At 52.7% G+C, this 20092-nt stretch overlaps 7 protein-coding genes across 7 annotated transcripts; 2 read left to right on the top strand and 5 right to left on the bottom strand.

The window, feature by feature from the left end:
* The first annotated feature begins 2732 nt into the window (after window positions 1-2732).
* Window positions 2733-4652, top strand: SMAC4_04639 (uncharacterized protein). Its single transcript, XM_003345360.2, has 2 exons — window positions 2733-3041; window positions 3298-4652. The coding sequence occupies exon 2, from the start codon at window positions 3392-3394 to the stop codon at window positions 4298-4300; it is 909 nt and encodes a 302-aa protein (XP_003345408.1). The 5' UTR covers window positions 2733-3041; window positions 3298-3391; the 3' UTR covers window positions 4301-4652.
* Window positions 4653-6202: 1550 nt separating this feature from the next.
* Window positions 6203-7022, bottom strand: SMAC4_04638 (uncharacterized protein; the record flags this gene model as incomplete). Its single annotated transcript, XM_066090147.1, has 3 exons — window positions 6854-7022; window positions 6429-6618; window positions 6203-6279 (listed from the first exon to the last, which is right to left on the bottom strand). The coding sequence occupies exons 1-3, from the start codon at window positions 6884-6886 to the stop codon at window positions 6203-6205; spliced, it is 300 nt and encodes a 99-aa protein (XP_065945726.1). The 5' UTR covers window positions 6887-7022.
* Window positions 7023-7315: 293 nt separating this feature from the next.
* On the top strand, window positions 7316-10416 carry SMAC4_04637 (uncharacterized protein). Its single transcript, XM_066090146.1, has 2 exons — window positions 7316-8262; window positions 8331-10416. Exons 1-2 carry the CDS (start codon window positions 8143-8145, stop codon window positions 10302-10304), a joined length of 2094 nt encoding a protein of 697 aa, XP_065945725.1. The 5' UTR covers window positions 7316-8142; the 3' UTR covers window positions 10305-10416.
* A 635-nt stretch (window positions 10417-11051) lies between these two features.
* Window positions 11052-12431, bottom strand: SMAC4_04636 (uncharacterized protein). The gene is made up of 3 exons (XM_024655665.2): window positions 12291-12431; window positions 11629-12206; window positions 11052-11542 (listed from the first exon to the last, which is right to left on the bottom strand). Exons 1-3 carry the CDS (start codon window positions 12340-12342, stop codon window positions 11357-11359), a joined length of 816 nt encoding a protein of 271 aa, XP_024511517.2. The 5' UTR covers window positions 12343-12431; the 3' UTR covers window positions 11052-11356.
* A 925-nt stretch (window positions 12432-13356) lies between these two features.
* SMAC4_04635 (uncharacterized protein) lies at window positions 13357-15441 on the bottom strand (the record flags this gene model as incomplete). The annotated part of the gene is made up of 2 exons (XM_003345356.1): window positions 13357-14499; window positions 14632-15441. The coding sequence occupies 2 exons, from the start codon at window positions 15439-15441 to the stop codon at window positions 13357-13359; spliced, it is 1953 nt and encodes a 650-aa protein (XP_003345404.1).
* Window positions 15442-15815: 374 nt separating this feature from the next.
* On the bottom strand, window positions 15816-18211 carry SMAC4_04634 (uncharacterized protein). Its single transcript, XM_066090145.1, has 3 exons — window positions 17694-18211; window positions 17226-17634; window positions 15816-17159 (listed from the first exon to the last, which is right to left on the bottom strand). Exons 1-3 carry the CDS (start codon window positions 17869-17871, stop codon window positions 15917-15919), a joined length of 1830 nt encoding a protein of 609 aa, XP_065945724.1. The 5' UTR covers window positions 17872-18211; the 3' UTR covers window positions 15816-15916.
* An 82-nt stretch (window positions 18212-18293) lies between these two features.
* Window positions 18294-19632, bottom strand: SMAC4_12888 (uncharacterized protein). The gene is made up of 2 exons (XM_066091135.1): window positions 19230-19632; window positions 18294-19167 (listed from the first exon to the last, which is right to left on the bottom strand). The coding sequence occupies exons 1-2, from the start codon at window positions 19396-19398 to the stop codon at window positions 18407-18409; spliced, it is 930 nt and encodes a 309-aa protein (XP_065945723.1). The 5' UTR covers window positions 19399-19632; the 3' UTR covers window positions 18294-18406.
* Window positions 19633-20092: the final 460 nt, after the last annotated feature.

The raw sequence follows: 20092 nt of genomic DNA, 5'->3' as shown, positions 1-20092 counted from the left end.
ATCATGTGGACAATTAGGGTGGTTTTACACCAGATAGACAATCCAGGATTATTGGACTACATTGAGCGTTCTGTGGAGGGGTTGTCGCCCTCTTCCGTCCCGGCCGTTGGGCTAGGTAAAGAACGCCCAAATTAGGGAGATCGAATGGAAGGAAAGGAGGGGAAAGGGAAGCGGTCACGGTAACGGCGGCCGGCCGGCTCAAAAGTCGGCGTGGCCGGAGGAAGTTGGGGGGGGGGGGGGGGGGGGGGGGGGGGGGGGTTATTAGAGGGAAAGGGATGCGGCCCAAAACCGGGACCGCCGTGAAAAGTGGGATGATTGGCGACTATTCACCGCCGGTCGGGTACCGAACTGCGTACCTAGAACAAGAATAAATCGCAGCCAGTGAACGTTAAAAGAGTCACGGTCCCAGTTGCCCTCGCCCTCGCCAGTACGTTTGGGTTGGGCTTTGGCGGCCGGATAGCTGCAGATGTGTAAGTGACCAACTGTCTCTTTAATGCTGAGAAGTGAGGATAAAGATGAAGACGTGAGGTGATGATGCTGCCACGGGGGAGGGCCGCAAGATATGGCCGCCTGGCCGTATAATGCACGGCCATTTCCAGTATATCGATGCCTATTCGCTTGGAAAATGGGGAATAAAGAAGGTCGAGCTAGGCCGATGGCGAGATGCCAGATCATCACATACGGAACCGTGACGAAGAACTGGAGGTTTAGCTTCGTTCGCGAGACACGTTACTAAAGACTTTCTTCGGGTTATAAGTGAGACTGATTACCACAGATGACTGGGGGTAACAAGCCGCTGGGATACCAAGAAGGCTTTAACGACTGCTATTGGTTCTTCTCCCCGGTTAGGAACAGCGGAAAAGATCCCTGGTGTACACACATCGCTCCCTGGATGAGGGCTTGGGACTGTGCACAGTCCATGATATTCCAAGATGTTGGTCTAGGTTGAGAAAGCGCCGTGTGGTACTTCGTGGCGGGGTTAGTTAGAGGCGCCTGGTATAGTCCGTCTCACGCCCCAACATCCGGCATCTTGGGGCTGATTGACGGCGTTGTCTGAGAATCCTCCGATTCCCCGGGAAGGAACGGTCTGTTGGCTCGCGGAGCAAATAGTGTGATCCCATCACCATGGCTTGGATGTGATCCCGACACATGTTTCTTGTGTGGTTTGTGGAACGGCAAACCGAGTAAAATCGGCAAAGCCACCAACCCAACAAGTGCATGTTCTCGTGAATGCTCTGGCCAGGGCGGACTGTGGTGCCTTGTTTGCCCAGAGATACCGTGCTTGGGAAGAATCGGGTTGCCCAGGCTCTTTATTCCTGTCTTTTGTCCACCTCCTGTATCGCAACCGCCGACGACCCGATGCGAACAGAGCCAGTTGGCGTAGAGACAGTGCAACACGTTGCGCCCCTAATGCCCACATGTCACAAGAGCAATGTTGAACAAACCCAACATATGGGAAAGTGTGCGACATTCTTCACATCGTTTGGATGAGTGGTACTGAGGCCCATATCAACCAACAAGACTTGCCGCTTCCGCTTTCGGTTGCCCGGAGTTGGTGATGTCGACTATGCCCCAACAGTACCCGAGCCGGAATATGATGTGGTGACATGGTAATAAAGCACATGGTAATAAAGCGCATGCTCCCTGGGCCTTCTTTCTTCGCTTGAAAGTGTCTGGCGCGTTCGGCGTCTAGAGCAGAGGCCGATAGGACGCTTGACGACAATGACTTGATGTGTCGTTGAGGTGCGAACCAGGCTTTCGTAAGCAAGATGTCCTCGAGGGGAGAATCCTTATATCAATATTATCGGTATCATACCAATCCGGGATAAACGGACGGATTGTTGCGGTCAGTCTTCCGCTGTTGTTGCCGCGTGCTTCCGTGGAAATTCCGGCCTTCGTCAAGGGAGGAAAACAGCTGTGCGGCATCCATCATCTGTCACCTCTATCGTCCAGCCTGAGCATCGAGAATAGCCAGGCTCACCAGGGCATGGACAGACGACATGATGGGTAGCAGATAGAGTGGCTAGCTTACCAGCGTGGGATTGCAGTCATATTTTATCTCTGTACAGGCTATGTCCGATGTCATGAGTGTTGGCGGCATTCATGAGGTCTTTTGATGCCAGTGACTTTCTTGGTTGAGGTTTGTGAATTCGAGGCGATTGACGAACACCTCAAATTGCACCTTAAACAAACAGAGGGCGGGTCTCCACTTTTTATCTCCACCAGCTGCCCCCGGCCGTCCAGTCATGCAAATCCCTGGATGCAATGGAACTCCCGACCGCTGGTCGTGAGAGATCCACAGTTTCCTACAGCAGGAACATCGAGTTCATCGCTTCTTCAAAGTATTCCTCCTGAGGCAGGCACTTCTCACTCCAATATGTTGACTGTTGGCGGCGAAATATAAAATACCCGACAACAAGCCTTTGCCCGACCACACATTCATAAACGCCGTGGGCACATAAAGGCTGTCGCCTATCTCCTTTGTCCTGAGTGGCTTCCATCCTCTTTGGTGATCCTTTGGGCCAAAGGCAGGGATCTCAATGTACCTCTTTGGTGGCAGAGACATCCACATCACACCTGCTTTTTCTCTCGGGTTTCTCGACTGATGGGCAAGTACGAGACTGGGCCTTTCTCATGGGCCACTCCCACTTCTTCCTTCCACCACCTCATTGCCCGCTCATTCGAGGCCGCATTCGCCGGTCGCTCATGCTGTTGTACTATACATTCCTACAATACAATGTAAAGCACAGGCACGGCATGGATCCGGCCAGGATGGTCAAGGGTCTGCCGGTCGCCATTCCGGTCTTCTTTCTTTGGGTGCTGTTGGGGAACTGTTATTAATATTTGCCCTGTCCCCCTTCTCACGGCACTTCACTCCTATTGCTCCCTTCCTTTTCTTTTGCCCTTTTCCTTCCCCATATGAACGTCTTGCGACACCAACGATTCAGTTAATCCGGAAAATCTGGAAGTTCACGTTGGAAGTCAGACAGAAAGTGACAAGCCGAGACCTTGCAGGCATCTGGCCATTGTCATCAGCCAATGTACGTATTTCACTTACACAAAGTTACATGTGTCGGTCCAGAATAGCAACCACATTCTATCCCACGTCCTTGGAGCCTCCCTAATCTTGACCCATGCGGCTTCTCCGGTCCCGGTCACACCACGTCCGCTTCACTACCGCCACTCTCCTCCAACTTTCTTCCCTCAGAGTCCAGCCATATTTGTCTTCCTCCCCCAAATTGCTAAACCGAAGTTTCACCACCAGTCCCAGATCAAATTTGCTAAACCACGCCACAGCATAGGTAGCTCAAGCATCAACACTTATAATCACGGATAACACAAAAATACGTTGCGCCGCTGGGTGACGAAGGATCCTTCAAGTCAGCCCAGGATGATGCAGCCTCCGATCGACGAACTGGTCTATGGGTACCTGTTCCCAAAGGCCCGGCCATCGGACCCTTCGAGCTTTGCCGCCTTTCTCCAACGACATCTGATTTACGAGGTTCGACAAGAGGTACATTCATATTATGGCCATATCGACACTCAAGAAGCCAAGTATCCCGGCCTCGACTACAACCACCATATCCACCGCATCCGCCTAAGTCGCTGGCAGTGGCACCGTCGGCTCTTCCGCGCCTTCGATGCTCTCCGTTTGACTGAATGTGAGATTGCCAATCTGACAAAGTGGGAGGGCACAAGATGGGCCAAGGAGAAGTACGAAGAGGAGCAGGGAATTGTCATCCGAGACACTGCGGACGACGGCTTTCCTGATCTTCGAAACCCGGTCAGGACCAAACCTGAATTTGGTTATGAGCTCTATGGGGAGGCTGCGCCGGAGGCTGTGGAAAAAGACGAAGACGAGGTTATGAAGGAAGACGAGGGCATGAAGGAGGACGAGGACGAAGATGAGACCATGAGCGACGAAGACGAGATCCCTCCAACGACAGTGTCCCCATACACTGGGTACCAAAGCGTCGTACCGAATAGCATGCTGGCTATTCCACTGGAGGATTGGCTGAAGAATGCTCTCGAGACTGGTGAAATACCACGCCACTCCGACATTCCCACGCCTCACATAATCGCCGCTGTTCGCGAAGGAAGATGGCATGAGATGCCCCCTAGTTATCGAAATGTGCTACGGTCACGGATGCGAACGTACCTCGGGCCTTATTTCGACGACACTCAACTACCGACAAGGCAGTTTGGCACGACGGCGCGGCGAACCAGGCGCACGACTTCAGAGCTTCGTCTGGCTACAGCCACAAACTCATCTCAGCGAGTTGCCCACCCCGGTGCTTGAGTGGCCAGTCAAGACAGGCGAGCCAAAAGACACGGACTTCGGGAAGGACTTCAGGAGTGAGGCGGCACGTATCTGGGTTTGATCTATTCAGTCGGGTGTTTAGGGGGAATTGCGTGGCCTCCCTTGCGTTACTGCTTTTTGTTCGCTTGTCTTCCTAGCATGGCGTACAGTATGGTGTTGGTTTTGTTTTCTCTCTTCTTTTCAAACATTGCCTCGGATGGCTTTTTCCATGTTATACGTTCGGGGATCGCAACATCAGGAGTTTATATGTTCCTGGGTCACAGGTTGAAGGGTTACAAAACTGGTTGGAGGTCATGGAGGATGAATGGGTGGCGCGTCTGATTTAGAATCGTATACTTTGTCAGTAACATCAATAAGAACAACTGCCAAGAATTTGCATTGCAGTTTGATAACCCTCGAACATCAAATGAAGAACCTTGACTGAACACGGGCTATGCGGTATACGTACGTAACTGAACGTGGGGCTTTGTGTAACACCCAGAGAAATGATACTAAGCATCACTGACATGATTTTCTTTGTCGGTGATACTTGGCAGACTTTTTCTCTTTCCCACCAACGGGTAGAAACTAACCTAAGCTTCGAAGAAAAACACGTCTTCCAGCAACTTGAAATCTGGGCATCCGTGTCGCCATAAAAACGAAGAAAAAAAGTTTTGGCTCGCTGGGACGGACCTCAACAGCTTTAGTTATCCTTCCATCCAACATTTCAATGATAAGCCAAACTGACAGAAGAGTGCAGTGAGAAGGGAGAAAGAGGGCCGGCGAAGGTTCTAGGACACCGACGTGATGGATTTTTTTTTTTTTTTCAGAAGGCACTGAAAGTTCTGGTAGCTGAGGTCAGGGATGAAATTATTTAGCAAGAGAAAAAAAATTTATGGCTGTGCTTTTCTTTTCTTGGTCAAGTCCAGTCTCGCAACTACCTTAGAAAGGGCGTAGGAGGGATAGGATGCGCGAGTAACGAGAGTGAAGAGAGGAGTGAAGAGAGGAGTGAAGAGAGTACGTGGTGTATATATGTAAGAAAGGAACAGCTATAAAGCACAGCAAAGGGGGTAGGTGCATAGGGTTACCGCTATAGATATACCGTTCTATCTTGTTTGTAGACAATCCTACTAAGGCTCCAACATACTTGATCAAGGGGATTAAGACAGGACGAAAAGGCTATCAGGAACTCTCAGTTATCGCACTCCAATGAATTTTAATCTTACCCTGATATCCCCCTTCTAAATTGCTGTAACGTACACTAAGTACAGGCTGGCTAAACACAAAGGGTCTGTCCGTCTGTCTGATAGAAGAGAAAGAAACAAAAAGAAGAGAGCTGTTATGCCGTCGCTATGTCTCGGGGTGAACTGTCTTTCTTTTAAATGTATGTGGTAGGTAGGTTGGGGAAATAATACACACCATGCTTAGCTTCATCATAGAGAGATGTCTTTTGAACAAGCAGCAGGTGAAACTTCACACGGGATCCCTTTGTCTTGTGTACAAGGCATACTGATCCACATGCATTTTTGCGGGGTTGATGATGGGGTGGGTAAGGGAATGGGTAAATGGATCTCGTTGACGAAGCGGTTGTCTTGTGTGTGTGTCCAGTGTTTTTGTCGTCGTTCTTGGCCGTTTCTCGTTTTCCCAAGGCAGCAGTTGGCATCCCTCCTCGGACCGGCGGAGGAAATGAGAGAGAGTGGTGTGTGATCAGCAAACGCCCTCCTCTATTTTTCCTAAAACACCATTCATCGTTTGGCATTTCTCATTTCCCTGCTCCTTTCTTCCTTGACGTTGAAACCCAATAACCCATTGATAATTGCCTCCCTGCGATGCGAAGCGCGTCTATCTTGAACTCGTTCCATTGCGTCCCTCGTTCACAACTTTATCTCTCGGCTTCCCCATTTAGGCCTTGGCGAGAAGCGCGCTGAAGTAGGCCTCGATATCGAAGTTGGGGCTCATGGGGTCCTGGTTGACTGTTTCTTCGAGGCAGAGTTGGGCACCTGGTTAGCAAGTCCATTCTTCCCCTAGAACCTCCTTCCACCGGCTTTGGTCGCGAGTAGTGACAACGCGGGCCACCGGATCCCGGGGAGGACCATAGATCAGATATAAAAATCGGGCATAAACTCACGTCCGCTAGGAGCAGAGACGGCGGAGACGGGCTGCTTGGACTTGGCGTAGGCCTCCTTAGCCTTGTTTATTAGCTCCTGCTTGTGCTCGTACTCGCGCTGGGCAGCAGCGGTCTTCTCAGCGGCGCTGATAGACCTCTGGTGAGTGAAGCCGTAGAAGATACCGGCGCCGAGGGCCGAGTACCGGAGGACCTGCGGGATATCCCATTTTAGCTTCCGAACACTTTCTGACTCTCCAACTGATGCTTCGAAGAATGCGCGACGGTGACTGAGAGGTGTCTTCGAGACGGGCAGCCAGTAGGCGCACAGGATGCCCCCCCTCTCGTCACAGAGCCGACAGGTGGTGCATCATGGTAGTGGTGGTGGTGGTGGTGGTAGTGGTGGTGTCGGCGGCGGCGGCGGCGGCGGCGCCGATGAAGTAACTCACGTTGGATCCAGCCTTAGAAGCGGTTGACGACATTTTTGGACGAGTTTGTGTTGGGCGAGGCCGGATGCGCTCGGGGGTTCGGAGGAAGGGGAATTAAAAGGTGGACTCGAAGATGGTCGGGGTGCGGTGGATGGCAATTGAGGAGGTCAATTGGGTCCCGGGTGGTGCGTCGTCGGGTCGGGCGAGGGAAAAGTTGCGAGCGTTTAGCGTTGAGGGGGGTGGAAAGTTCCAAGGTAGAGTCGTTTACGTCGGTGCTCAGGATGCGAAATGAAGTTTTGGAGCTTCGGGAATTTTCGCAGCCGTAACCGTCCATCGTTTTTCCTTACCCACGGTTCCACTGTATCTTACCAACAGCCCGACCACCAGCCCGGCGAAAGGCTGTTTTTTACCGGTTTTTACGGCAAGAACGCCTTCGCTCCGGCGGGTTGGCGGCCAACGCGGGCTTCCCTGCACAGCGGCTGACTGGCCCTGACAGCATTACCCGCTATAGCGGGAACACCCACTGAACGGCATCGATTTGGGACGACACACGACAGGCCCGGCTCACCACACGCGGCGGGATTCAGCCCACTCCCATGCCCAAGGGGCAGGCACCGTCCGTGACCTCTTTGCCTGACAGCCGGAGAGACAGCCCGACCGCGAAGGAGCAGTGTGCGATCACGTGCATTGATGTTGGGGGAAACACCCCACCGGTGTCATCGCAGCAGGCGGACCCCGGTCGGCGGAAGGAAAGTTAGGTTGGGACCTCGAAGCGGGAGAGGGAGAGGATGCCCACTGCCCGCAGCTGGAGTGCTCCAGGTGTGCTGAATCCCGTCGGCGGCGGGCGGGAAGGTCAGTTCCCCAAATGGAAACATCCATTCATTGTCTTTTGTTTGGTCAACCTCCCCTCCTTTTAGATCAACCGCGCAGAGGAACCAAAGGACATCGCGCTTGGACGTAAGTCTGGAACACAGCACCGCTTTGATTCTGGTTGAACCCTCTTTTTGACTAGTAGTTGCCTTGCCTTATCATTGCTAGAACACCACGTCGCAACTCAGCTTTGCCCCTCTTCACTTTCCATTGTTCCACTTCGCCTGCACATCACAGACCGACGCGACATCTGCTTCAACTTTCCACAAAGCCTCCCAAGCTCGCTCTACTCCCCACGGGTCGCGTCCCCTTTGAACAACCTACCATATATCGCCAGGTGCTGGATACCCGCGTTGTGCCCCCAAGGGCTTGCGCCGGCAGCAAGATTTGGCACTTCAGAGAGCAGTCTAGTCAGGGAATGGGTTGTGGAATTCGCAAAGATGCAGCAACGTCGGGATGAGATCCTCGCTAAGAAGGCGAAGCTCGCCGAGCTGAAGCGGCAACGAGAGCTCCGTGCTACTCAGGCTAATGCCCGCTTGAGCATAGGAAGCGCAAGCGATGTGAGTGGATAGTCCAGTTCTTGCTTGACGCCTGCTCTTCGCTTCAAAGCTGATCCCCTTTTCTCTAGATAGTTAGCCCGACGCCCGGTAGGGCAGAAAGCCGTCGTGAGATCGAAACTCTGATCCAGAGCCTGGTTGGCGAGAGCAGACCCGTATCCGTCTCGACCGGCGCAAATTCTCCCCGCCTCCATGGAAGCCGACCCAACAGCGTAATAAGCGCCGGGGAAACTAGTATCTCGCCCTCGGAATATGCTACTCCAGCTCTCGGACCCATACTCGCTTCTTCAAACCAGACCACGCAGGTCCTCTCGACGACTCTCACGACTGTTTACGAATGCCCACCATCGCCGGTGAAGGAAGTATTTACGTACAGCAAAGGAGTACAGACCACAGACGAGTGGGCACCCCAGCCCAAGGCCCGAAGATATTCGGACTCGGAAATCGACGAACCGCCTGCATCACCCACTAAGACCAGGATCAGCAGAAGGTTACGGGATCGCGAAGAAGAGTTGCGCGAGAACATAAGAAAGGAGATTGAAGAGGAGTTGAAAGCGGCCAAGGAACTTGTCACAGATGGAGTGTACAAGCCCTCTGCTGCGGCGAACTTTGCCACGAGGAATCTCACGGATGAAGAGTTGAACGCCGTTACGCAATCCGACGATTTTATGGACTTTCTCGACAGGTCGACCAAGGTCATCGAAAAGGCACTCGACCAGGAATACGATATTTTGACGGATTATACCCTCGGAGTAAACGATGTCGATGAAGAGGACGAACAGAACGGGAACACGGGCGGAAAGGGCCGGCGGAAAGTGAAGGAATTGGCCCAGTTTTACGATGAGAGGTGGTCCAAGAAGCGCATGATCAGCTCCATTGACTTCTCGCCCAAGTTCAGCGAACTACTTCTGGCATCGTACACCAAGAACCCTTCGGCACCCCACGACCCAGATGGAATTGTACAGGTCTGGAATATGCATTTGCACGATAGGCCCGAGTTTGTGTTCCATGCGCAATCCGACATCTTGACGGCCAAGTTTTCTCCGTTCCACCCTAACCTAATTATCGGCGGATGCTACAGCGGACAGGTTCTGCTCTGGGATACGCGCGCCAGGTCAGCTCCTGTACAGAAGACGCCCCTGACCGGTTCCGGACACACACATCCCGTTTACTGTATCGATATTATTGGCACGCAGAACGCCAACAACATTATTTCTTGCTCGACCGATGGCCACATGTGCGGCTGGAGCATTGACATGCTCGCCCAGCCTCAAGAGAACCTCACACTTATTGCCCCCCATCCATCCAGGACTGAAGACATGAGTCCCACATGTATGGCATTCCCGCAGGCCGACCCGACTTTCTTCTTGGTTGGAACGGAAGAGGGATCCATCTACCCGTGCCATCGGTACGACCGCGCCGGTGCCAAGGCAGGCGTTGATGCTCGCGTCAGCTACAGGGGCCATGCTGCTCCCGTCATGGCAGTCGACTTCCATCCTGCACGGGGTGTTGTCGACTTGGGCGATCTCGTACTGTCTGCTAGTTTGGATTGGAGCGTCAAGCTCTGGAAGGCGCGCGCTCCTGCGGCAACGTCTACGGTTGTGACAACGGGCGGCGGTATCAACGTGCCGGGTCAAGAACATAACGGCGTTCAGCCACTTATGGACTTTGTGCGCGAGGATGTCGTTTACGATGTGGCCTGGTCACCGGTGAAGCCTGGTGTGTTCAGCTTGGTTGACGGCGCTGGCTGGCTTGAACTGTGGGACATTACCGTGGAGACCGAGGAGCCCGTTGCGCGCATTTCTCCTAGCCCACGCAAGGATGGACGACCAATGCTGAGTAAGAGCTTGAACAAGGTCAAGTGGGAGCGTACTGAGGGCAAGAGATTGGCCACTGGCGGTATCGACGGCACGGTCACTATGTTCGAAGTTGGTCCGGATCTGGGTGGAAAGGAGGACCTGAAGAATGAGGAATGGCAGAGTGTGAAGAAGCTGGTGCAAAAGGCCGAGCATATGAATTCTCTGAAAGAAGCGCAGAAGCAGTAAGATGGGAGAATTAGACGCTTGATTTATTAGTGTGCGGGTGGAAGACATTGGAGAGCATACTCTGTTAATCACCAAATCAGGTGCAGTGACTGCCTTTTGAGCTCACGGTGTGTGACAGGAAAAGTGGCTGATGAATAAACTCCCGTTAAACAGAGGGTCTGCCGGGTACCTGGTCTGGTAGGAAGTGTTTGCTGGCTCAACTGGTCACCCCTGAATGTCAACAACACGTGCATAACCCTAACCCTCTTGTAACAATTCGAGTCGAGTCTGCTTACGTAAGGTGGGGCCCAGATATGCCTGCATCAAAAAGGCACATTGAAGAGACTTCAGGCATTTCCTTCTGTTCTCAACCCGCAGCATCGTCTTGGATCACCAGCTCGTGCTACATTCCGCGCCGGAAAGTTATAGTAGCCAAGTTGGTTTTCCTTGCTCAATTCACCTCTGGTAACCCGGCTTTTGCTCTTCTTTTTTTTTTTAATGTAAGTTGATCATTCCTCCATCCTCATCCTTTTCCCCCGGCATTATGATGAATGATTCTTCCAAGGATTCTGCAATTCTCAAGTTCCCTCGGGTAAAACCGAGGCTCACTGTGGACTATCAACACATTACACTTTTTCCCTGAACCGCCATGTCACCATATATTCATTCTCACATTACAGAAATGCTTGAGACTAGTCGCTGACATGAACAAATTTACCAGGTCTCGCGCACTCTTGGTGCCTCATACTGTTTTCAAGATAGAAGAAATAGAATATGATTACGTTATCTGCAACTGTCGAAATCGCATCTACTCTGTCTCTTCTGCCCATCACTTCCATCATGTCGTTTTGAGATATATGTTCATATACCTCGACCTATCGGCCTCTGCTCTTACGTGTTGACAGGAACCCAATCAGGATACCTCGCACCCTTGACATCGAACTTTGCCAGCGTGGCATCGATCTCATCCATCTCTTGATCCGTCAACTCCACGAGCACGGCATTCTCATTGACCCGCTCTACCGTCGTGGCGCCGGGGATGGGGATGATTTTCGGCATGCCCGGACGGCGCGTCAGACAACGCGTCCACGAGATGGCCAGCTGCGCGGGCGTGCAACCCTTCTTCTTGGCCATCTCCTCGACCTGGTGGACGAGCTGGAGGTTGATGTCGAAGTTCTCCGAGAAGCGGGGGAAGTGAAGCAACATCGGGACGGGAACTTGGAAAGGTCATCACGGGATTTGACCTGGCCGGTTAGGATCTGTATGCATCATAGTCAGCACGCCATCCCTCTCCCTCTTGATCTCTCAGACGCAAAGAAAAGAAAAAGGAAAAGCAAGAACTCACCCCCCTCCCCAAAGGACTATAAGCCACCAAAGGAATCCCATATTCCTTACAAGCCGCCGCCACCCCATTCTCCAAAACCTCCGCCGCAAACAAGCTCAACTCCACCTCGACGCACACCACTCCCTTCTTACCCAGTATCTTCACGGCCTGATGAATGGTCTCCGCGCTAACCTCGCTCAAACTAATCCCGCCCAACAACCCCTTCTCGATATACTCCTGCATAACCTCAAACGTCTCTGCCATATCCACCTCGGGATCTCGCCTTGCACACTCGAAAATATCCAGCTTCTTCCGTCCATTCAGCTGTTTGATGACGGAATCCAACGACCGCCGGACTTCGGCCGCCGAGCCGTCCGGGTGCGTCCCGTCGGGACCGCAGGAACCCTTTATGGAAAGCACGACTTTGTCGGCGTCTTCGGGGTATTGGGCAAAGTAGCGCTCGAGAAGGATGGGACTGTTGTAATTGGGCGTGCCGTAGAATTCGCCGCCGTTCCAGAAGTTGAGACTCAGGGAGAGGGCGGCGCGGAGGGTGGCGAAGGCTTGGTCTTGGGGAACGGGGTTGGGGCGCCAGGTGAAGCCTGGGGTTTTTTTATTTTGTTAATTGGGGGCTTCGTTGGAAGGAAGTGGGTGTGTGTGTGTGCGCGTGTGTGAACGAGACTTACCCATGAGGCCGAAACCTGTTGGTCCGATTTCTTTTCCGAGGAGTTGAGGCATGTTGTTCTCTTTAGTTTGGGGTTGAGGGATGATACCGAAATGTGCTTTGATGAGGTGAGTTAATGATGATGCTGTGAGTGAAGCGCGTAAGTATGAAGTCTTTCCAAGTTTCAATGAGGGTGACAGCTTTTTATATGTTTCACACCCACGATGGTTTTTATCAGACTTCAAGCGTTCTTTTTGAACTACAGACTTCGGAAGATTTCAGGCTGTTTACTTTGATACCGCGAACCAGAAATAACACCCGATCCCAAGTTTGAACCCATTCTCCGAATATCTGCCCCACGACCGTTCGATCCATGACGTCTGAACCCCGCGGGCCCGGAGAACCTTGATCCCGTTTTTTCACACTTTCGGCTCGCCGCCGCGTCCCGGACTTACACACAAGGAACCTTTCCGTTTCTGGAAATTGAAGATCTGAGACGTCGTTGCTTATCTCCGGGGCTCGCTCAGTATAAAACCCGAGTGGCTTTTATCTTTACATAAGCCGGAGACCGCGGCTTCCCGCTATTGTCAGCTATTGTCATTCATCACAACGTCTACACTAACAGTTTGATGCTGTGCGAGCCGGATATAAAGAGTGGTGCCTGATATGATATGTAAGCTGACGGAACCCCATCTGATGCTTTGGTTTTGCACATTTTCGAACGCCGAGTCCGGCCGGCCGGTCGGCCGGTGATGAGGGATAGACGACAATATGATGGGAACATGTCAGAATTGATTCCAAGGTGTAACATTGATCGATTGACCCCAGGATTCATGTGTTGTTGAGTTCACTCTTCCATACAACTCTTGCTGTCCTTGCTCATATGTACCCAGAGACTTCAATTGTACACACACATCCGATATTTCATCGTTTCCGTCTCCGACGAACAAGTCGTCCATAGGTATCCCAAACGCAAACTCTATTCAACAGCAAGTACATCTTTCTAACCACATTCACATTTCTTCCCAGCAGCAAATTCCGATTACATTCCCATGATATGACCAGAACTCCCTCTTTCCTCTAGATGACTAGATCTCAACCAACAGCGGAACGATATCAGCCAGCTGCTGCACCGCACTACTCCCAGCCCCGTTCCCGCCGCCCTCATTCTCATCCTCACAGGTAGCCTTCTTGCTCATGTTGTTGCCCGGCGGCGGAATCGTGACTACCACCTGTCCCTGCTGATCCTGCTGCTTCGGAGCATGCATAGAGTTTGCAAGGCCCTTTACCGGCTTCGTGTCATTCTCCCTTCTCCTATCCGTTTCGTCAGTCGCTCCACCACCATCGCCAGCAGAAGCAGAAGGCTTCCCCGTCTCAGTAGTACTACTCGATACATCTGTCGATGAAGCACCGGCAGCAACACCAGCAGGACCGGAAGTGGAAGCAGAACCAGCCTGTCCCTGACCCTGACCAGCGGCAGCGGAACCACCACCAGCAGTAACAAGACTCACCGTCCCATCTTCATTGAACGTAACCTTGACATTCTTGTGACTTCTATCCAGCGGAGTCTTTTCTCCCTTGCGTTCACGTTCGCGTTCGCGCTCAAATTTTTGCTGCTGGTGCTGATGCTGTTGAATTTGTTGAATCTGTTGTTGCAGCAGCTGATGTTGGCCAGGACCAGGCGCCGCACTACTGCCATATCCAGGCATTCCAGACATCCCATGCATCAACAATGCATCAGCAGGATGACGAAGCGGTCCGCCGTAGCCGGGTGGGATCAACATGGAGGAAAGCAGACGGAGGCGTTGGTTGAATTCTCGTTGTTGGGCTTTGAGTTTGCGGTTAGAGAGTTTCTTTGCTGATGATGCTCCTACTCCGACTCCTGCTCCTGTCCCCATAATGGCGGGGAGCATGTGATGATGGAGGTTGTTGTGACCGTGGGTCATGGGGGTGCAAGAGATGGGAGGAGGGGGAGCGCCACTACCAGCACCACTAGTACCACCGCCGTTGCCGCAAGCGGGATTAGTGGGAGATGCAGCAACAGCAGCGGCAGCATTTTGCTTCGTCTTGTTGCTAGACATCCCAATCCCAGTGGCAGAAATCCACCAAGCGGGAATCTCAAATAGTCCAACTTCTAGGAGACCCTCAAGCGTGGTGGGCATGGCGTGCTTGTGACGGCAGAAGGTGCCCCATTTGCAGGTGCCGTGTTGGCACCAGTGACGACAGTATTCCTGGGGGGTAGCAGAAGAAGAGGCAGGAGAAGAAGAGGCGGTGGTGGCGGCGGCGGAAGAGGAGGAGGAGGAGGAGGAGGAGGAGGAGGAGGAGGAGGAGGAGGAGGTAGAGTTAGGGTTAGAGGTGGTGACACCAGGATTGGCAGGGTTGGCAGCAGATACTGGGGCGGTGTTAGTGGTAGGTGTTGCGGTATCGATGTTGACGTTGGTGTTGGTGGTATGGGGTGGTGCAGCTAGTATGCTGTGAGGAATGCTTGCCCTGCGATCCGGGGTCATAGCATCTCGGTGGACGGTCGGATGACTATGTGGTGGAATTTGGGGAGAAGGGGGAGGAGCGAGGAGGGTGGAATGACGACGGGGACCATGTGCTGCTTCGGTGTCTCGGGCCATGCTCCTTTCGACCAAGTCGGCCCAGCGAACTGAATGCTCGTCTTTAGCACGGGTCAACCTGTTGGGATTCGAGCTTGCCGCCGCCACGTTGGGATGAGCAGGATGCGTACAAGGCTCCGCAGCGGAAGGGTAATGGATCGAACGGGGATCACGTCCGGTAGAAGCAGTCGATGAGTGATACGGAACTCGCTGTGACTGCTGCTCTGGATGAGCCATAGTCCGCTGTCTAGGAGGAGCGCATACACCGCTTGAGACCAAGGTGGCTTTGGATGATTCTCCGGCTCTCTTCCACACGAATTCCTCTTGGGAATTAGGCTCGATGATCCGCACCCTATAGGTGTCTCCGTTGTGCGAAACCATACCGAGGTTGTAGAGCCCCATGGTCTGCTCGACCGTCAGCTCCCGAGGTAGGCCGATGTCGATCCAGTCGGGGAGCTCGTCGACGGCAATCAAGGGTACCATGGGACCTTGTTCCCTTTGAATTGCTCCGGTGTCATTGCGCAAAATCTCAGTGTCAGGTCGGACAAGGAAGAATTCAGGGCGCGGTATCATGGCGGGCGAGTGAGGTTGATGTCTTGGTAGTTGGCGAGACAGGAGATGGGAGATAAAGGGCCCTGATTCACTCGGGTTGTGCGTGGGTTGTAGGAGGAGGAGGAATAAGGCTTCTTCGGGTTGACTTGTTCTGACTATAGACGTTGGCTCGAACTCAGAGCGAACGACCCATCTTTATAGAGCTGCGTCTAGTGTCCTGTAACGCTCTGACTAGCACTTTGTCGACACAAGTTTGTTGTGTTTATTTTGCCCGGCAATCTTCAGTAGGGAACTTGTCAAGCGTTGGAGCTTTGGGTGAACAAACAAACGGACAACATCCCAAACACAAGGGGAAAGTTGTCCAGAAGGACTGGAACAAGCGCTTGTGAGAAGCATATTTGGGCCGTAGGGGTGTGTCGACATGGTGGGTTTGCAGTTGAAACCGTAGATGCCGGTCGTCTACCAGAAAAGAACACAGTTGTTTCTTGTGATATCTTCACCGCAGTTCGACCCTAATCTTAGCCTCGAGACCATCCACACGGTAGCCAAGCTGGCGGGGGCCATCCTTCAGCTCAACCTCGCGCCTCACAAATCTTCCTCCTTTCTTGCCGGCTATAGATGTGCCTGCAATGGAGGTGGCGGCATCGTCCTGTTTGCGCTCTCTCTCTGCCTCTATCTCCTCGTCTTCACTGCTATCACAATCATCGTCATCGAACCCACCAACTGGGTCCCATTCACCAGTCTCCCACACCAGTCGCAGCTTCAGAGGCGGGAGACCAAACATTCTCCCGGCAATTCCCTTGACCGCGTAGATGTCAAAGGATTTGGGTATCTGGACGATCCTCTCTCCGACAGATGCGATGTTGTCTTCTGACTCACTGCTTGCCAACTCGGCGAGGTAAAAGTGGACAGTAATTAGCCTTGCCTCGAGGAAGTTCGGGTTAATGTCCTGCTGACGGGATACTACCGGCTCGCCGTAGAGCTCACATAGCTCGGCCCAGCGTCGATGGCGTGCAAGGACTTGGGCTTCCTCTGCCTCTGGGGTAGTTGACAATTGTCGAGCTATGCGAGAGAGGTAGTACATCTCTGCGTTGGTGCGGTCCGCGGTAGTGATGTTGCTGAAGTTGAGAGTCCGGACGGACGGGAGACGGGCAGCCATCAGCATGAATGCTTCATCACTGGTGGCAGTGCCCTTCTTTGTGCCGTCTGTTTCCGGAACGGCTCCATCCTCGAGTCCTGGGTTTTCGTAGATGGGATTGTGAGAGAATCGTACGGATGTCAACCCAGGGAATGAGTCCAAAAGAGCATCGATGAACTGCCAATCGCTGACCTTGTTGTATGACATATCAAGGTATTGAAGGTTCTTGCCGAAGACGGGCACCTCCTTGGAGGAAGAGGACGTGATAGATGATATCAAGTTGCCTTTTAGATGCAGATTTCGAAGGGTGCTAATTCTCGTAAGAGCAGCAATGTCTTCAAGTGATGTGAGCTCGTTGAACTCTAGGTTCAGAGACACTAGTGTCGATGTGAAGGAAAATGCTGATGGGATGGGTGCAAGAGTAGACAACTGGTTTGTGCCGATTTCGAGAAGGGTCAGGGAAGGGAACTTGGAGGCGACGTGACATATTTCAGGCCAAGTCAGTAGGGTTTCTCCCATCTCAAGCTCCTTGACTCCCTTGAAGGCCTCATGATGTCCATTGAGCTTGTCGTCTTCGAGGACGTTTTGAAAGCGATTTCCGCTGTAATATTGTCAGTTTTGTCATCCTTTTGTTATGTATCGCAACAGACAGCGAAAGGGCACATACTTGACCCTTAGACTGTGCAAGGAGTCCAGCTCGGAGCAGATATCCACCACAGTACCGAAGTCGGTGAACAAGTTACGGCTGAGGTCCAGCTCGACGACCTTGGGACAAGTCTGGCGGATAGTCTGATCCTGATCTGTTGTGGGTGGAGATCCAGAGACGATGCATGACCCGTCAAGGATGACAATCTTCAGTTCGCTCAACTGTGCCTGCTTGCGGCGGATCTTGTCAAAGCCGACCTCCTCAGCAACCTTGCCACCGACCACGATCTGCTTCCCAGGGAGCACAGGTCCATTGTCGGAAGGGCCATCAGACGCATACTTGAGCTGAAGTGCAGAGAGAAACGTCTGGGGTGCATCTGCCGGTCTAGTTGGACGGATGAAAGATGCCGCTGTTGCTGACTTGGATTTGCCTGAGAGAGTGTTAGATGGCCATATCCCGGGATTCAAGAGTAGGATGGGTGATTCTCACATGTGAAATATCTGATGCCTTTGTGTTGGCCAGCGTGTTTGCCGCGTGTCGGGTCATCCCATTCAACTCCAAGCCATGAGCCAGTGGTGCCTTTGAGTTCACCAATAAATCGGACGGTGCACAGGGCGCCGTCGTAGGACCTTCTCTGGCCGATGTGAGGGGTAACGGAAGCCATCATTTGACTATATTTCCAATGACCAACGATGGGAGAACGGAATTGTCCCAAGATAGGTTTCGTGCACTTCGATTAACACCCCCAGCCAAATGCCGATTGTCGAAGATGGATTGGTGTTCGCAATTGCCGTTACCGACTTCAGTTGAGCGTGCTGCCCTGTACAACAAATTGGAAGGCACTCGCTGTGGAGGGGCTACTAGAGCGTGCATTTTTAGGCAGCAAAACACTGTTTGCACCTGACGACAAGCCGCCATAAGGTCTGCGTATTTTGGGGCCAAGAACTGGACAACATTACAGAAACACCTTTCACCGCATTACGAATTCAAACTATTACACATTTGGCCCCAAGAGAAGATGGGAAGGATATCATTTGCAACATCACAACATCAAAACATTCAAAATTGGTCATTTTGTTCGTCTCGGAATGGTATCATGAAATCTTTTCCTTCGTTGTCATTCCTCTACTTTTCCAATCATGCAAACAGCAGCCGCTTGCTCATCATGCCTATACATACAAAAAATGATAACGTTTCCTTTTTTACAACTTGGTCTGAGGAGCAGCGACGCACTTCATCAGGGCACGTCCGTTGCTGAGCACGACTTTACCACCCTCGATCTGGACCTGGAAGCGGATCTCCTCCCAGCCATCCTTGATCTGACCAGTCTTCCACGCCGACGCAACAAGCTTGTCACCGCCGCGGACGGGGCTGGCAAAGCGGGCCTGGTATTCCTTAATGTTGGCAGGGTCACTGCCGCCAAGGTGCTGGAGGAGGCCGTGGGCAGCCCAATTCCACGAGTACAGACCGTGAATGATGACACCTCCGAAGCCCATCTTCTTGCCGGGCTCGGGATCGGCGTGGAGGGGGTTGTAGTCGCCGTTAAGGCGGTACAGTAGGGGGGTCTCGGGAGTCGTCTGGTTCTCGAAAACGACATCGGGCTTCTTGTCCTTGGGAGGGGGGAAGCTCTGGGTGGCGGGACCCTTGGGGCCACCCCAGTTGCCCTGGTTGACGTAGAAGGAAGAGGTGTGGATGCGCGAGTAAACCTCGTTGTTGGCGGCATCTACAATATCGGTCTGGGTCTCGACGACAGAGCCCGGGCGACCCTTGTCATAGACGCCGACAACCTTGGTCCGCGACTCGAACTTCTTGCCCTCAGAGGAGGTGGGAAGCTGCTTGAAGAACTCGATCCGGCGCTGACCATCGACGACACGGGTGGGGTCGAAGACAGGCACGCCAGGGATGGCAACGGACTTCTGGGCGGCATAGAAGTCGACTACATCTGAAGAGTCAAGCTTGAAGGCTGGAAGACGGTTAGTTATACACTGGCAACACTGCTGAGCGGAATTAATTTGCAATACTTACACAAAGCGAGAGGGTAGGTGGGGAAAGGAGTGAAGTTGGGATGAAGCTCGTAGAGGAAGTGAAGCTCCTCGGCCTTGCATCCAATGGACTGGGCAAAGAGCAAAAGATCCCTCTTGCACCAAGAGACACTCTTGGAAGGGTATTCGAAACCAACACCGGGGCCGGACATTGTGAAGACTGAAGCTCGGTGACGAGAAGATATACAAGAATGGGTGAGGGGTGATGGAGGTTGGTCCGTCGAGATTAGAATTACAGAATACAGTCTACAAAATGACGAGCTCGAAGGGGGGGAGATGTCACAGGCTTTTTATGTATCAAGAGTCTCCCTGTCGCTTCTCGGACAAGAGAATCGCCTGGTTGCGGAGGTGGCACGGAAACCCGGTCGATTGCGATGCCGGTGGAGGGATGAGGGATGCGGGGGATAAGGCAGGCCGATAGAACCTCGGCAGGCCTGAGCTACCTACGCGTACTTCTGGAGCCAGAGAGGTTCACTGTGTGGGGTAGTGCCCGCATTCGCGACAGCTTTTAGACCACATCGGGTCAAGCGCCCGCTCGGCGCCCTTTGCACTCCGGAGTCCTGTCCCTGCCCTGACTGAAAAAAAGGGCGAGCAGAGCTTATCAGATCTTGTTTTTTGCTTTTTGTTTTAAAGTGACATCGAATGTTGCGATATTGTTTCTACACCGCATATATAGAACTCTGCCAACTCAAGCTTGTCCTGGACGGGAATTCTACAAATGCAGTTCCGTAGCAGTGGCCTTGACGCAAGATGCACCGTGAGCCTCCAAATGCCTCTTGTCTTCTTCAAGGTTAGCGTGCTCTCCATGCCGGTTTGATGCCCTGGAGAGCAGGAGTGGATGTCCCC

Source organism: Sordaria macrospora, chromosome 1 (genome assembly GCF_033870435.1).
Source record: "Sordaria macrospora chromosome 1, complete sequence".
Lineage (NCBI taxonomy): Eukaryota > Fungi > Ascomycota > Sordariomycetes > Sordariales > Sordariaceae > Sordaria > Sordaria macrospora.
Note: the sequence above shows the minus strand (reverse complement) of the source record. Positions and strands in the feature narration are given on the sequence as shown.

What these genes read in the sequence shown, in the direction of transcription:
- SMAC4_04637 (XM_066090146.1), top strand. Translation starts at nt 8,143, where the DNA reads ATGCAGCAACGTCGGGATGAGATCCTCGCTAAGAAGGCGAAGCTCGCC. An exon ending in GCATAGGAAGCGCAAGCGAT is followed by an intron (nt 8,263 to 8,330) that starts GTGAGTGGATAG and finishes CCTTTTCTCTAG; the next exon opens with ATAGTTAGCCCGACGCCCGG.
- SMAC4_04636 (XM_024655665.2), bottom strand. Translation starts at nt 12,342, where the DNA reads ATGCCTCAACTCCTCGGAAAAGAAATCGGACCAACAGGTTTCGGCCTC. An exon ending in AACAGGTTTCGGCCTCATGG is followed by an intron (nt 12,207 to 12,290) that starts GTAAGTCTCGTT and finishes AAAAAACCCCAG; the next exon opens with GCTTCACCTGGCGCCCCAAC. An exon ending in ATAGTCCTTTGGGGAGGGGG is followed by an intron (nt 11,543 to 11,628) that starts GTGAGTTCTTGC and finishes TGATGCATACAG; the next exon opens with ATCCTAACCGGCCAGGTCAA.
- SMAC4_04639 (XM_003345360.2), top strand. Translation starts at nt 3,392, where the DNA reads ATGATGCAGCCTCCGATCGACGAACTGGTCTATGGGTACCTGTTCCCA.
- SMAC4_12888 (XM_066091135.1), bottom strand. Translation starts at nt 19,398, where the DNA reads ATGTCCGGCCCCGGTGTTGGTTTCGAATACCCTTCCAAGAGTGTCTCT. An exon ending in CACCTACCCTCTCGCTTTGT is followed by an intron (nt 19,168 to 19,229) that starts GTAAGTATTGCA and finishes ACCGTCTTCCAG; the next exon opens with CCTTCAAGCTTGACTCTTCA.
- SMAC4_04634 (XM_066090145.1), bottom strand. Translation starts at nt 17,871, where the DNA reads ATGATGGCTTCCGTTACCCCTCACATCGGCCAGAGAAGGTCCTACGAC. An exon ending in AGGCATCAGATATTTCACAT is followed by an intron (nt 17,635 to 17,693) that starts GTGAGAATCACC and finishes ACACTCTCTCAG; the next exon opens with GCAAATCCAAGTCAGCAACA. An exon ending in TTGCACAGTCTAAGGGTCAA is followed by an intron (nt 17,160 to 17,225) that starts GTATGTGCCCTT and finishes ACAATATTACAG; the next exon opens with CGGAAATCGCTTTCAAAACG.